Source organism: Micrasema longulum, unplaced genomic scaffold, assembly GCF_059751315.1.
Source record: "Micrasema longulum isolate JH-2025_06_02 unplaced genomic scaffold, ASM5975131v1 h1tg000087l, whole genome shotgun sequence".
Lineage (NCBI taxonomy): Eukaryota > Metazoa > Arthropoda > Insecta > Trichoptera > Brachycentridae > Micrasema > Micrasema longulum.
The window spans coordinates 1,275,398-1,292,255 of record NW_028277293.1 but is presented as its reverse complement, the minus strand read 5'-3'; the positions used below and the strand labels follow the sequence as shown (position 1 = coordinate 1,292,255).

The window sequence follows — 16,858 nt, the reverse complement described above, 5'->3', positions numbered from 1 at the left end:
GTATGGAGTGGGCTTCGTATGTTTCGTACATCGCTTTATTTATTGAAATAATTGTAATGCCCCATTTTCATTTGTATTAATGTTAAAATGACATTAAATATAATTTAGTTTGAGTGACATACATAATTCTACAGCACAACTCAAACAATACAATACCAGAACAATACCGCCATTTTGAACACTTTACACCGCAAATTAGACTAACGCCGCCGCACCGCTCACAATAGTTAGATTGAAATAAGCAGCTGTTTATACAACACAAACTATGCATCATGTATAAAACAATCGTAAAATGTATTTAAATATTTAACAGCGAGCTTTCATTTTAAAACTTAAAGAATTTTAAACAATATTCCATACTATTATTATAAAATACTTTTTCTCTAATATAATATTTTAAAAATGGAATAAGTACGGTAAACACTGAGTTGTGTCATTTTTTTTCCAAATTTAAAAATGAGAACCTAAAGTTCAATAAAATGTTAAGTCATTAAAAAAAAAATCTGCTCTACAGAATATTGTGTTTGCTTTTTAAATACATTTATATTATTTTATCTGATTACAAGCCTGAGTTAACATAAATTGTGTCCGTTTTTTTCCAAAAGAAGAGAACAGAACAAATTAGTCAGAAGTGTCTAAAATGTTCACGTTCGTCTACTTGACATTATATTTGAATCGGGTTGTGGTCCCGTGGCTAGTGTTGCGGGCTCGCGGATCAGAGGTCCATGGTTCGAACCCCACTCTACCCCAACTTGATTTTCATTTTTTAATAGTGAGTTATTTACAACGCGTTGAAAATGGCCCTCAAAATTCAATATTTGGGTATATCAAAAGAACGCAAATAATTATTTTTATATAATAATACATGTAATATAAAAGAAAATACAATGTCTTACAAAGCACGAAATTTTCGGTCGAATATTATTGTGTCTGTTTTTTTTCTAATTTTTAAATTAGAAAAAAAATAGACACAATTTGTCAACACCTAATAGTAAATCATAAATATTTTTAGCCCGTCAAAATTTTCAAAGATAAGTGCAGTCCATTCAAATCTTTAGTGAACTTTGGATATGTGTGCGTGACATAATGTTTTCAAATAATGTACCCACTAACCAAACGAAATTCGAATGTTTCTTGGATCACCGACAGCCACTAACACATTGACAAGGCTTACGTAAACATTCGAACGCACTGCACTGAATTTAAGCTACTAGGGAGATAATCAATGTTAAAAGATATTTCAACAGAGATGGAAAATCTCTTTGAGAGGGGAATATGAAAGTTTAAGCATTTACGGGTGTGTGAACATCTGTGTTTCATAAATTTTTTAGTTTTTCAATTCAAATCAGTTAGTTTTTCAGAAATAAACCAGCTTTTCAAACGCTCTTATTGATGTAAAATTATAATATACCAGAAGCACGTAAACCAAGTTTGCATACATCGCGCTGTGTTCAAAAGTTTGCCAAATGTCCCCCCTTTTGCGACATCCCGCATGCGTGAAGTGGCCGTGTAATGTTGCCATACCGTGAACAATATATTATCATAACACAAATATAAGATAATTTTGTGTTTTCATGTTATATTTCACCACAAAAAATAGTAATTAAGTATATTCATACCGTTTGATATTACACTAAAGGCTTTTTAAAAGAAAGACGGGAATTCAACGACCCTGGTTATGCTAACAAAATGTCCAAAATGTCATAATGGTTAGTAAACAATCTAACAGAAGGTAAAATATTCGAATTCCTAAATAATATTATTTTTGAATAGGGAAATATCACGTTTTTTTTAATAAACATTTAAAAAATACTAAATGGTCTATAAAATGCTTTCCAGTAAATAAAAATTTTTTTTGCTTATTATTAGTAGAATAAAAAATATTGATAAATTTGAAATTTTTGAATTCCCGCAAAAACGGTCATTTCATTAGCCATTTCTCTAATACGTCACGATTCATGTTTATTTGTTTCTTTTAATTTGTTAGGAACATTATCACGAATTTGGACGTCACAACAACCGTGACCAAACACGTCATGTTTTTCTAAAAACGTATTTTTATTGAATTTTTTTAGATTTATGTATGAAAACATTTCACAATATGCATATTGATCTCGAAAATTCAACTAATTATTCTAAATCCATTTCTTATATTTTTATCGGTATTCGTAGTTTGTGATATTTCCCTATTCGCTATTTACACATGAAATGTGACCCCACTTATTCCTTTTTAATCCCTGCAGTATTTTGACACTTAAAAACGAAACAACACGGCATAATTGAATTTAAATCGGCAGCTGCGTACCACGCGACGTCTGCAGATTAACTAATAGTTTAGTCGGTTTCAGTTAGATGCGCGTACGCGGTTTCTGGACTATTATAATTCTATGGATAAAGATCATTAGAACATTAGTTCCCAAGTCGGTGAAATAATTCCTTTAAGTAGGAGAGGGTGACTTTACACATTTAAACATAGACATCCTAAGAAAACCCTAAATTATGTATAAACACGGATATGAGCCTAAAGAAGGTCGCAAACACTTTAAACTAATGCTACGATATATACAAGCGAAATTCTTGAACGCCAAAGTACTATTGATAATGAAAACATTATCAAACAAAACAAACAAACAATCACGCCGTTCCCCCGTAGGGGAAGGCAGAGAGGATAGAACGCCATACCACTCTATCTTGGCATCCAGACCTCGCTTCCTCTACATTTATACATCTTTTCATGCACGCACGCCGATTTTTTCTACTTTTGACATGTCCATCTTCAAGTATATAAAAAAAAATTTTTTACAATAAACGTAAATGATAATACAGACAATTAAAAAATAAGGCATAATTACTTCACAATGAAATACATATTAATAGTAATAGTAAACAAAAAACCCCACAAAGGCATGGCCTGTTCGTGGGTATACAAGAAAATGTTAATGAATTTTAACTCGTATGGAATGTTATTTTTAATACTTTTTTTTAATATCTGTCAATTCAAATTATTTATTCAATTATTTACGGACTTATTTAGTCTAGTCACAATGGCAAACGCATTTTCTTACAATACATACAAGTACAATTGAAATAAAATACAATTAAATAATATAATTAAAATAAGGACAAAAAAATTGAAAATTACTACCTCAAGACATGATCTGGTATATCTTGGTAATTGTTTAAATCTTTAAGACTATCAGAAAAAAGCCAGATCTTGTCACGAGTTAACAAGGCGACACAATCGGGACATTGGTGCATGCAAGCCCTAGCTTGTGCTGTGCTGGTCAAGGAAAAGAACATTTTTTTTCGCAACCGTCTGATCGGGACATTGAATGCCACTTGTTCCAGTAACGATGGTACATCAATTAAGCCATTTGGTAAATTAAACATGAGTATGGAGTCTGTGTAACATAAATAGAAATATTTTTTCAACAGAGATAAAACTGGCATTAACAGATATCATCATCTGGATTACGTGATCACTTTACTAAATGTGTAACATTTACCATTCTGTATTCACTATTTTTGCTATCATTAGAATATACCACCATAGGACACCAAAAGGACAAAAAGTCTTCTCGGAAATGAGAACCATACCACAACCAGAATAATTGATTATTCAAACAATATTTATTGTAAAACGTGTTTATAGGTTACCGACGGGCCTTTTTTTTCCATAAAATCATATGCATATTTTACTACAAATAATATGATTTTACTTTCTAGACAATTGAAGATAACTCTGTTATCTTCCCATTGTAATTGGGCCCCAGAATAGTAAAAAGCAATTTCAAAAGTATGTTTTAAAATATTTAGATTTTTTCAAAAAAGATTAATTTAAATGTAATATTTAAATAGTAATTACTATATGATCTTGCAGCAGGAAGATATTTTAAAAGGACAAAGATAAGTGTGAATTTTAATGCATAATATTTTTGAATTTTTAAAACAATTGGATAATTAGATATTTTTATTACTTTTAAGCATGTCAATTTTTACAGCCTCCTACGTTTTTGCTAGCAGTATTTTCACCCAAAAAAAAAAGATTGTACCAAAAAAATGAGACAGTTCAAACCCCGCTCTACCACGCTTTCTTTCTAATTTTGTGACACGGTTATGACTTAAAATGGTTACAAAACTAAAATATTTAGATAAATCTTAAGAACGCAAACATTTCTTCGAAAAAACCTCCAGCAAGTTATTTTGTCGACAATCACATTTTATAACTTTTTTTGAGAAAATTTTCCCTTTTTAAAAATTAACTGAATGAGAAATGTAAAATTAGATTGATAATTAAAATTTTGATTAATGTTAAATCAAGTTCTATTTATAATTTGTTTTTCTCAAATAAATACATGAAAGTTACTTACGATATTATAATTTAAAAAAAAACAAATAAAATCTTTCTTATGATTTACCCAAATATTTTATTTTAAAGGCCATTTTCAACGAGTTGTAAATAACTCATTATTAGAAAATGGGAATCAAGTAGGGGTAGGGTGGAATTCGAACACATGCCACGGGACCACAACACAGTTACTACTTATGATAATGACGTCAAGCATCGGCGGAAATTCAAAATGCTTTTAGGCTTTTTTTGCATTTTTGTTCGAAAATCCTATTACAATATTTTTTTGGTATTGGTTTAATTATAGGTACAGTGGAGGATTGGAACCCGATCCAGAGACCCTGGAAGCGGTTCTCGGCTAGCGACAGTGACTTGACAGATCCAACGGTTCTTTGGATCACTGCACCGAACCTTCTGTTCGAGACATTTTCTTCGTATCGGCCTTACCAAACCCATAAGCCTTTTCAATTGTTCACGTTTAAGATTTATTTATAGGTTCTTTTTTTATATGTAGTGCTCTTGTGTCTCAGTAATATAAGTTGGAAAATGACTTCTAACGAGTATACTATTAAATCCTAACCCAAGTCTATCTTACCAATACCGAGACAATATTAAAGCGATCATACAATGTATCTATGAATATCACGTCGGGATTACCAATTTCCAGTGTACAATTAGGACAAAAATGAAAAATGAGTGTTTTTCATACTTTTTTCCCTCCTCTTGACAATTTAGGTGTTAACGATGTTTTGAAGGGCACTCGCCAGCACAGTGCGGGTTAAAACAGTGCAATTTGGTTAAGTTCAGCGGCTTTGGTAAACTTAAGGCAGCTACACGCTGGCCAATACGTTTGCCAGTGCGCTTGCAAATACGTATTGGCAAACGTGTAGAAGGGGTATTTGTAGCTGGCAGAGCTGGCACATGCGCCGGCGTGCGTTCCCCCTGTTGCCGTTTTTTAACGTAAATCAAAGCGCGCTGGCGGAACCGTGGTGAACGCTCCACACGTTGGCCTAGCTAACGAATACGAATATGTGTGTGATTTTCTTGTACGCTTTTGACGTCGGCTTGCACGGACGGATACTGAACGACTCACCAACGTGTGGGCAGTTTGGCGATTTCGTTGCCAATATGCGCGCTAGCATACTGGCTGACGTATTGGCCAGCGCGTAGAGCCACTTTTACAAATAATTATATGAATCATAAACGAATAAAATTTGACCCAGATAGCATTTAAAATTTCTGCCGACGATATTTGTTTTCGCTGGGGTTAGTAATAATCTATGCGTCTTCTCAAAATAAAGTAATTTTATAACTAAAGAAAAATATAAATATTTTATACATGTAATGCATAATGTACAGTAAACATTTCAACATGAATATTTTTTATATGTAATGTTTTATATTTACCTCTCCAAATGAACTAAGCCCGTTGATATTTGGTTTATCTCCAGATGAATCAGCCCTTAAAAAAAACAAGTTATTTCATTTTATATCTCAGTTGACAAAATAAATTTGTCTTGGGTTGTTAGAATTCAGTTTGTTGAACTGCGAAATACAAATTAAACACAAACCATTCAAATTAGATACGGAACAATAAACAAAACATCTGAAATGGCGTTTACGGCTTCAAACAGTCTATATTTCCATTATTATCACAGAAAATTGCTATCGTTGGTAAAATTAATTAATATAAATTCTATTAACGAAGTACGCGTGTAACTATTTATTAAATGTTCCGAGGATTATATAGAGGTTTAACCCTTAGCTAGATATTATAATATACACGAAATTTAATATTCATTTATTCATGTGTGTACTTTACACAAAGTAATAAAAAGTTAATCATATATTTTTATTTTTTCTGTTTAAATTGGAATTCAGGATTACACAAATAAGTTTGTTTTTTGGTTTAACAGCTAGTTGTTGGCTGATTTGTTTGTTTTGAAGCGAATTGTCAAACTTTTCAAACAAGTTTTGAATCTATTATAAAGAAATTAAACTAATTTGATTAAATAAACATTCTTCATCATCGTCACCATTTCCTTTCCGCACCTAATGGTGCAAATAGCACTGTATTGTTACACTAATTGTAGTGTATCTCGATCATTTTTTGTTACATGAAGATAAGATAATCAGTTTATAAAATATTCTGGTGTGAAAATACACTATTCAAAAAATATTTCTAACCAACTATGTCGGTAATCGAACCCGATACCCCTTGCTTGGTAGGCAAACGCGCTGACCATTATAACATCACGAGGCCGAGTAGATAAAATGTACATTAAGATGTTGTTTTTTCTATAAATATAACATTTATTGTTACATGTCTCATGAATTTTTTTGATTTGATATCAGTTTGATACATTTGAAATACTTTTTAAAGTATAAATAATGATAAAACGAAAAAAACAACAATTTTGAATAATTTCTTTAACACCAAAATATCCAATACAATGCATTTTTTATATTCACACAAATTAATTTAGGTGTGAAAAAATTAAACATTTACTTAAACTTAAACATATCCTTGTTTTTATTGACAAATGTAGCCCTTTTCACAACTAACAAAAATACACACGGCACGATAAAACAACAAAGGATGGATAAGTATTTTTTTTATGTATTATTGAAAAAAAAACACTGTATTTATTTATTTAATGCCAGGCAAACTCAACAACCAGTTCACCACAAGGCCAAATAATCTTCACTCGGTTTCCACTTGCACGATTTTTACTTAAGAAAAACCGCGATTCTGAAATTACGCTAGAAATTTAGCTTCTCCAATAAATGAATTAATTTTACGTTATAAAATTTATGTATTGTACAGAACGGTGTTTTTATTTAAAAAATGTTATCTCTAGTTTATTTATTTGATTCGTGTAATAAACTTCGAGCCCATTTGAGCCTGTCATGTTCTAGCGTTGTAGCCTAGCCGGCGGCGATTGATTTTGTGAATGGGGGATCGCTGGTTTGGGAATAAAATTTCGATCGTTGCAATACATAAATAATTTTATTAGTAATGTTAGGTGAATAAAATCTAAAAGTTTTTTTCAAATTTTGATTTGAAACCGGAGAGTAATAAAATGATGCCGGAATAAATATTAAATTCATGGAAAAATATAGTATAACAGCTGACTGGTGATCGTGCAATGAAAATCGTGCGCGTAGAGTAAAAATTAATTGGAATTCATGGTTGGTGATTCAACCCGGTTAGTTCAACCGCAGAAGGATTGTAAGCACACAAAGGATTACAGGTTTTGTAAAATTGACTAATAAATATCTAGCGTTGAAAAAGAAAGTGCTGAAAATGGACGCAAACTTTTAAACTTAAATAACCTTTGTTTTGTTTGAGGTACTTAGAAGTTTCAGGTTCAATTTTTATTTATTTATTTATTTATATTTATGCTAAATGGGCATTTTAATGGACACATTTATAGATAGAAAATTATTATTAAAAAAAGTAGAAAGACCCAATGGTTTATAGTAGACTTTGTGGGAGTGAAAGCGGGAGAGAGGTGTTTATAATTGAATTTGATTCAGTGATCGTTTGAAAGAAGATAACTTGTTATCAAAGAAATCAAGACTGGTATGTTTGTTGGCAGACCTAAGAATTCTGGGCATAGGGGAATGCAAACCATAGTTAGTTCTATGGTTATCGGTATGAAAGAGTTAGTTTTGTCTGAGGTTTCTAGTTGGGATATTTAATTCAATTGAGGTCAGTAGTTCAGGCGCATCAAAGAGTGAATTGAGAATTTTAAATAAGACTTTAAGGTCGGATTTATTTCGACGGTCTTGAAGAGGAGATATTTAAGGTGGTTTTTAACTCATTATACATATATAGGTATCTGGATAAGCCCAACCTCCAGCCTATCTTTCTCAAAAATCGATGTTGAACTGATTCAATATTCTTAAAGTGAACATCATAATATGGAGACCAGATAACAATGGAATACTCTAGGTGAGGGCGAACTAAAGAACAGAAGAGAGTTATAAGGGTGTTAATATTTTTGAAGTCAACTGTGCTTCTGTTTATAAATGCAAGTAGTTTTAAGGATTTATTGATAACATGTTCAAAATGAATTGTAACATAAAGTTTAGTTTCAAGTATAATACCTAAATCTCGTATACTAGACACATATGATAACATTTCATCTTTAAGTGAGTAGTCGTGAAAATGAAAATAATTTTAATGAAATAAGTTTAATGAAAGCCTTTAAGAGAATATGCGGTAGCTGACAATTTTAATTAACAGGTATTTAAACATTATTTTCTGTCAATCAATTAACAGGTATTTAAACATTGTTTCGCTGTCCCGTTTCCCGCACCCCAAAACCAAACCGATTCGTGTTTTTTAAAGAAAAAGTCTCAAAATGAAATTTTCAGTCTCAGTACCTTTTCCGTTTTTCAAAATTATATACCATATTTGCTTAACGTAGGTCCAAAGATAGCAGATAAAACTGGGTGCTTTTTTGGGTTTTTGGATGGTCCTAGCTTGCATAAGAAACAATTTATCAAAAAAGCAAAACGATAGAGACACACCGATGGTAAATATTTATACTTTACAACAAAATCACTGCTCTACTGCCATAATATAGGAAAAAATACGTGAATACGTTTGTATGAAGAATATTCAGACTGTCTTTCCTCTTAACACTGTTTTTGGCATTACATAATATTGAGTCAACACGGCTAATGTACAGTGCGCAGCGTTTTATTGAAAGTAAAAATGTAAGAGTGCATTTATATTTTAAATAAAACACTTTAAAGTTGGGGTAAACTGATGTAAACTGTAAGTATCATCACCATCATACGCCATACACCATCATGATGCTGTACAGGGCACTATATTGGAATACCATATGCAGCAAATGTCGATCGTCTAATGTAGGTAAGCGTCGAGTTGTTTGAGGAATTAGGGATTTTAGATATAAGGCAATTGTATATATGTATAGAATTACGATGTTTGTTAGAGCAAATGAATTATTCTCGGAAATCCCTTAAGGAACATTTCCACCTGGAATCAATAAACAAAGACGTTTGCGGTTCCGCAAACATAAACTCCAATTTCACTTCATTTCAAGCAGCCTTGAACGTTTTCAACAATACAGAGCAAATAACACTACACTAGCTTTCATCGTACGTCTTCTCAAAATAAATATCTATGAATTTAACGCCGTTCGACACAGATGCTGGCTCACTCCAGGTGCAGATAATGCATTTAAAATGCAAGGAGCTGTGGAGCGACAATTTCACAGATCAGATCAGTCGCTTAGAATAACTCAAAATAGAGAAATTCTGTAGCTATACAAAAAATTCCTAATATAGAAACAATTGCATTTACATATTACGACAGACATGAAGAATGGATGCCGAGATTTCTATATTCCCTTCTGTAAAATGTTCTTCATGTCTGTTGTAAATATAAACAGCTCCCCAGTTCTTGTCTACAAAAATTCCGACAAACTCAAAACGTTGTTGACAATAATATTTGATGCATGATATAGTTTGCTTGAAACAATTGACGCGTTGAAATTTTTACATGGCCAGAAACCAATGTTTTTGCTATTTTGTACACTTTTGATTTAAAGTTACTTTTGCTTTACGTAGCCAAAAGATTAGCAATATATTGTTAGTAAGGAAGTGTTTTGATTTTTTCAATATTTCCTGTAGCAGATGTTCATAGATTAACTTGATCAATATACAATAATCAATTTTGTACAACGACTTTGAGATATACTATACAAGTAGACTTGATTTTTTAAAGTAAAATATAACATCAAGCACTTAAACTTGGTGAAATTATCTAAAAATTAAAAAAATTAATTGGCCAGTTTTCCTTATATTCTCAATTTTTTTATAGTAGTGCAGTCGTTTGAATCCTTGCAATAATATTCGTGGGACGAAAGAAATGACAAAAAGCGGCGTATGTGTCAGTTACGATTGTGTTTGTTCTCCGGACTGGTCGGACGTTCGCCGCCGCACTGTTTTTTTATTATTTTTTTCCAAAATGCATTCCGTATATAAAAAAATAAATGAATTAAGCTTACTTGAGAACATAAAATCTGATTAAGCCTTAGAAAAAAATCTCTTTCCACGCCGACAGCCCTTTGAAGAATACGTGTCTTTTAAATTTCTAAAGTTCCTGATTATAAATTATTCTCATCGTTACAAACCCAGTAAAAAATAAATCTCATGTCAGTTATTTTCTCTATCGCGTACAATTTAATAATTACAACCCGCATAATTTTAAATAACTGTAATCGACAAATATCAAATTAGGATAATCTTCCAATTAATTTTATACTCACAGGGTGAAATGAAAAATAAAATAGTGTGTGCTTGCACGACCGAAGTAAAAAGAATGTATTATACTTATTTGTTAATAAATTTGTATAAACCACTTATTTTTTTTAATTACACTTCGACCGGTTTCGAGGTTACTACCTCATCGTAAGGAATTTAACTAACTTATAATTACACGCGTTGCTATTTATATAATAAAATATTGTATGAAAGAGACAGAAAATTGAAAGGAAGAGAGAGAAAGAAGATAAAGTAAATCATAACGGGAATAGTTTTAAAAGAGGACTCGAAGTTAAATTTAATTGATTATTTATTATTTGAAGTTTTTGATTAATGGCTTTACTAATTTCTAATCGTTCTAAATTATCTAAACGGAAACCATTTTTATTGACATGCAAAATTTCTACACACGTTTCTTGATTAAATTCATGGTTTTCGGATATAAGATGATTTTTTTTATTACTCAGACACCTTATATGTTCTTTGATTCTAACTTTAAATTTACGGAATGTATTATACCTAAATATGTATTACGAAAATATTATAGTATAACACAATGAAATTTAATTTTTACTTCGGACACTCACAATGTTCAATAATATGTGAATTAAAAAAAAATATGTATAACGATTGGAAATAGAGTGTAATTTGAGTTTAATAACAGTAATTTAACATTTACTACCCAGCAAAAAACGGGAAAGCGGTGCAGATTTAAATAAAAATGAACACAGAATGAAAAATGTGACTTATGGGAATAATACCCATCATTTGTCAAATGATTTATTTGAAAAATTTGATTATGTATTACTGCCTACTTATTACTTACTATCTACGGTTCAATACACTCATTCAGTTGTACATAGGAAATATGTATTACTGACATTACAACAATAACCAATCAACCAAAAATTTATCTGATTATAAATATGTGAAATTCAATTTATTTGTTCTAACGTATACACAAACATAAAGCGGCCTCCATGGTGTAGTGGTCAAGACGCTTGACTCACGCACGGAAGGTTCCGGGTTCGATTCCCGGTGAGAACACAAAAAATAAAATGTAATTTTTCGAAAGCCTGGGTGTTCTCTGATGTATTTCACCATTATAATTGGGTCTCCTGGCCTGTTGTAGTGCAAAAAAAAGAGGGAAAAAAAAGAAAGAATATAATGTGCCTATGTGTACATCATAATATGTATGTAAGATTTATAAACTGAATACGTCGGTATCTTATATTTTATTACTTTTTGACTATGTAACATAATTTGTACTAATTGGCCACGGCCGTTAGTAAATAAATAAATAAATGAATTTTAAACATAAACACTGATTTAATTATTCAGACGTGTCTTTTCCTTAATTTTTTCTCATCCGTATGTTCCAAAAACGTAGCTCTTTGAAAGCATAATTTGTTTAGGTTATCCTATTTATTTCGGGAACCCCTTTTTAACGTGTAAAATAAAAGGGTAGAGTTGTATTCTACTTACCAAGGTGTGTTGCAAGTATGCGTAAGGGTAAGGTACCGGACTCCCAGCTCATAATACATCCTGAGAACCCCAAGCGAGTTACCGATACTGTGACCTCCTTCCACCCCAATAAGGGAAGCGATCTTTTTAGGCCGTGCCCCGTGAGATTCCAGTATGTCTGCGAAAATATAAAGCAATCATCAGGCTGGTTGATTTTGGCCACAATAAATAAATATTTCAAAAGTGTTGGTATTTGAAAAAGATGAAAGTAAAACTGGAAACACGCAAAGGAATTGGAACATATATAAGAATTTGTGCATCATGATGCAAAAACAGGAAAAAGACTTATATTTTACATCATCTGAGGACATAAGTCTCCTTGGCGGTGCCCACATACACGAAAAAGTTGCTCGTTTCCGGACGAGAAAAGCTGTCCGAAGGATCTCTCTGCTAGCCTTAGCTTCTTTGTACTGAAATAAGGTAATCCAGAAGTACATAAAAAGCACTTTATTGGATTGAGAAAAAATATAAGTGAGTTCATTACTGACAGGGATTAATCTGATTCGACATGACTAATTCGCCAAAATGATTACGAAACTTTTAAAAAGCTTTTTGCATGCCACCAGATCTGTTAATCCTACAAGACCTGTAACAGGGTCACCGATAGTAGCAAAAAGCTCCATTCGATAATCATAGAGAGAAGCAAAGAGACAAGACTACATGATGTATTCAGAAGACTGATTTGAATATCTGCAGCCAAAGAAGGGGAATCAACAATATTAAAAACAAATCATTTTTCATCAAATTTACCACGACCTGATAAAAACTGCGTTGTCCAGTAATCAGGGATAATCCAAGAAAATTTTAAACGCTAATGAATTGAAGGGAAAAATGAAAGGTAAACCTCCCCGAAAGAGAAGATTCCCATCGCAATTGCTAAGCATCAAGAAGAGTATTTAGTGACATTTTTAAATATTTGATTGAGATATTCCATTAGTTAGGAGTAGTCGGATGCCACCAATGACAGAGAAACATTATCTTTTTAAGTGAAAATTCACAAATCGTCGCTAGACCAGAACCTATCTTGGAACGGCTGATATTAAGACGCCCAGTATCGTAATAACTGTCTTTCAGTGCTTTGCTCCTAGAGAGGATGCAGACGCCTCTGCCAAAGACAACTTTTATGATTTGCTTTACTCTGCATTATAACGTCAAGTAATTCCCGCCAAGCGGGATGGTCGAGTCTGATGTGGAGCGAGTGTGCGACATCTGGAAGAATATTTCTGCGGGGTTCTTAATCACCTACCTCCCTTCAATTTTTTCGATATTTCGCCAGGGCCTGTTCAAATAAATATCCCTAGAGCAGCTAATATCCTTCATCATTCTTTAACCACTGATGAAATCACAAGGCGGTAGAATGCCTGAAAAATAGGAAAGCTCCGGGCTAAAATGAAATTAGTCCCGAGCTGATTGGATGCAATTCTTTAGCCTCGCCACACTTTATCTTAAAAAATCTGGGATGTTGATCGTTATCCGAGGGATTGGATTAATGGTACAATCATTGTACTTTACAAGAAAAGCAATCCTTTAGAGTGCAATAATTACCGCGGAATAACTCTTCTGAGCGTTCCAGGAAAGATTCTTGCGCACATAATCTTGGTCAGAATACAAGCTCCTGTATAGCAGATTAAAGAGTCAACCAAACTGGTATTATTCCCAGTAAGTCATATGCGGACCATACCAATAACATAAGATGCGTACTCCAATAGAGCAATGAAATAAACTCACCTTGTGTGTTGATTCATTGACTACGAGAAAGCATTTGATTGTCCGCATCGACCATGTCTTTGGAAAATTTTCGATGCGCATGGTATTCTTTCCAAGACTATTGCTGTTATAAAAGCACTCCACGTAGACAGAAATCGTCATGTGAGAATCAGCAGCTTTTCGACTGATTGGTTAAAAGTCTCCACTGGAGTGAGGCAAGGCTGCGTTTTTGCTTGCATTTGGTAATAAATATTTCGTATGAACGCTAATATGACGGAAAGATGAAAAAAAAGTCTTATTTCTTAACAACTGAACTTGTAGTAATCTTTCTCAAAACTATAATATAACTTTTCACAACCATGACGATAATAATAATCGAGTTGTGGTTCCGTGGCTCGTGTCTCGGACTCATGGCTCAGAGGTCCGTGGTTCGAATCCCACTGTATCCCAACATGATTCCCATTTTCTAATAGTGAGTTATTTACAACTCGTTGAAAATGGCCCTCAAAATTCAATATTTGGGTATATCATAAGAACGCAAATAATTATTTTTTATTGAAAAAAAAAGATATTTTTTCATATTATTAATTTTTAGTAGTCGTTTAATTGTTCAAATAAATGCAAAACAACACTAAATTTTTCAGTAAAATTTAGGATTGTTTCATAGTTTTCTGCTTCAAAATAATCATTATTTTAAAATAAGGTTTATATGACAAAAAAAAACATTATTTGTGTTGTATTTCATACACAAAACTGTATTATTCATCCGCCCGGACAAATATTGATTTATCTTTAAAATAATGATATGACATGGAATATTGTCATTTGTGTAAGGTTAAAAAAATGAGTATATGAACATACTGTCTGCCTCGTGGTGAATAGTATCGGGTTAAATCCCGACATAGTTGATATGAAATATTTATTTTAAATTGTGTTTTTACATTAGAATATTTCATAGTACCTAGACTGGCACCTGAAGCGTAAGACTGATCATCTTGCCTTCATATGACAAAAATTATCAAGATACGCTGCAATTTGTGTACCGGTGCAGTGCCCTATGCACCATTAGGTGTGGAATGGGAATGATGATGTTGATATATTTAACATGTACCTTAATTTATTTTAAAATAAATAAATACTCATTTTATACTGCTGAGTTACACGAGTCCCACTTGCTTTTTAATTGAACACTTACTCTTAACACAAATGCACACGCTCTCACTTACTGCAATACATACATACATGAGTTGCCCGAAGAAATAGAAAATATAGAAAAGATCAAAACATGTCAAATAAAATTGAAAAAAATTGTTATTGAGAAATTTTTATAAAAAAATTGTAATGTTAATAAAAGTTTATATTAGTTCTTAAGATGTTATGAACTAACTTGATAAAGCATAAAAAAAAAAATAATACAAATACACACAAAACATACCCTTTTAAATGTATATATTTATACGAACGCACACATTTAAAAAGGTATCATAATTTAATTTGTATGATTTTTATTTAGAAAATTCGTAAATTTAACAATAAAAAAAATAAAAAAAACAATTAAAAAAATAAGTATTATAATCAAAATAAATAATGTTCGAATAAAAGAAAAATTCCCGTAAGTCTTTTCAGAAGAAAATGTTGATTTTAACGTCATTCCTAAGATGTCAAAGATTATTAGTAATTTATATAACCGAGAATGCTTTTTTTACTACAATCAATAAGAATCAAATTTTGTATGTTGCTCTAATTAAAACAATTAAGTTTCATTAACACTCAGAGGCGTTTAACTTCCTCAGATCAAATAAAAAAATCATAGAAAACAAATTAATCTTAAAATTAATTCAACAACGTTCGGGTTTCAAATCTCCCGGCAGAAAATTATAATTGATTGTGTTAAAATAATTAGGAAATTATTCTTTGATCAACTTGTGATTTGATGATTAAGAAAATTAATTACTTTATGAGCATCTGGTTTGGAATATTGATTTATACTTTTATTAACATCCAGAAATCTTCCCTTGAAAAATAATTTCTTCAAAATAAGGTTCTTTGGGCAATAAAAAATTACCACGGAAGTCTCAAAAGTAGGGTGCCTTTGAATACTGAACTTGATTAAAATACATTTTGCTAACTTATTAAATGTAACACACGATTCCAAAATCTTAGCTGCTTAGATCAAAATAAGCATGAATTTATTTATCAACAATATTTAAGGTATGCCCAAATCTTTGTAGATAAATATTAGATTTTTACTTCTATATAAAATGTACCACTTTCGAAAATTTATGTTAATGACAGGTCATAATTTGGGTCAGTATTTATATCATCATATCATCATACCCGGTCCGCACATGGTGGTGCACAGGGCACTACAATAGTACGCTAAATGCAACGTATATCGATAATCTATTACATGAAGTTGAGGTTTGCTCAGGCCTTACGCTTCAGGCATTCAGAAAGTACGCTTCAGGGGTCTAGTCGCCAGTCCAAAAATATGAAATATTGCAGTGCAAAACTCCCTTTTTAGTCAATATTTCATGTTGACCTTCTCTGGGACCTCAAGCATGGTAGGCAAACACGTCAACCACTACCCTACGAGGCGGACTTATCTCCACTCGATTTATATATTTAGGAATTTAACGTGAGAACAGTCATCGAGTCGGAAACACTCGTCCAAGATTCCTGTTATGTAATTCCAACACAAAACTGTTTTCTTAACCTGACCGGACACGCATACATATTTTTATCATTATCATTCCCTTTCAGTATTTATGGTGCATAGGGCACTGCATTGGTACACCAACCGTTCTTGATATTTTTTGTTACATGAAGGTAAGATGATCAGCCCTTCGCTTCCGTTGCTAGTCATTCCAGGGACTATTAAATATTTTGGGGTAAAAACAGCTTATTTGATCAATATTCATGTTACCCATTCTGGGAATCGAACGCGCTGGCCACTACACCACGAGGCCGACAAAT

The 16,858-nt window shown here is 32.2% G+C and overlaps 1 protein-coding gene across 1 annotated transcript in view; it reads right to left on the bottom strand.

Moving 5' to 3' along the window:
• Positions 1 to 16,858, bottom strand: part of LOC148284817 (dipeptidase 1-like) — a 134,780-nt gene that overhangs the window by 77,082 nt on the left and 40,840 nt on the right. Inside the window, exons 5-6 of the mRNA XM_088234741.1 lie at positions 12,137 to 12,293; positions 5,756 to 5,810 (exon numbers count right to left, since the gene is read on the bottom strand). Coding sequence (XP_088090867.1) covers positions 5,756 to 5,810; positions 12,137 to 12,293 — 212 coding nt within the window. The remainder of the gene's footprint in view (positions 1 to 5,755; positions 5,811 to 12,136; positions 12,294 to 16,858) is intronic.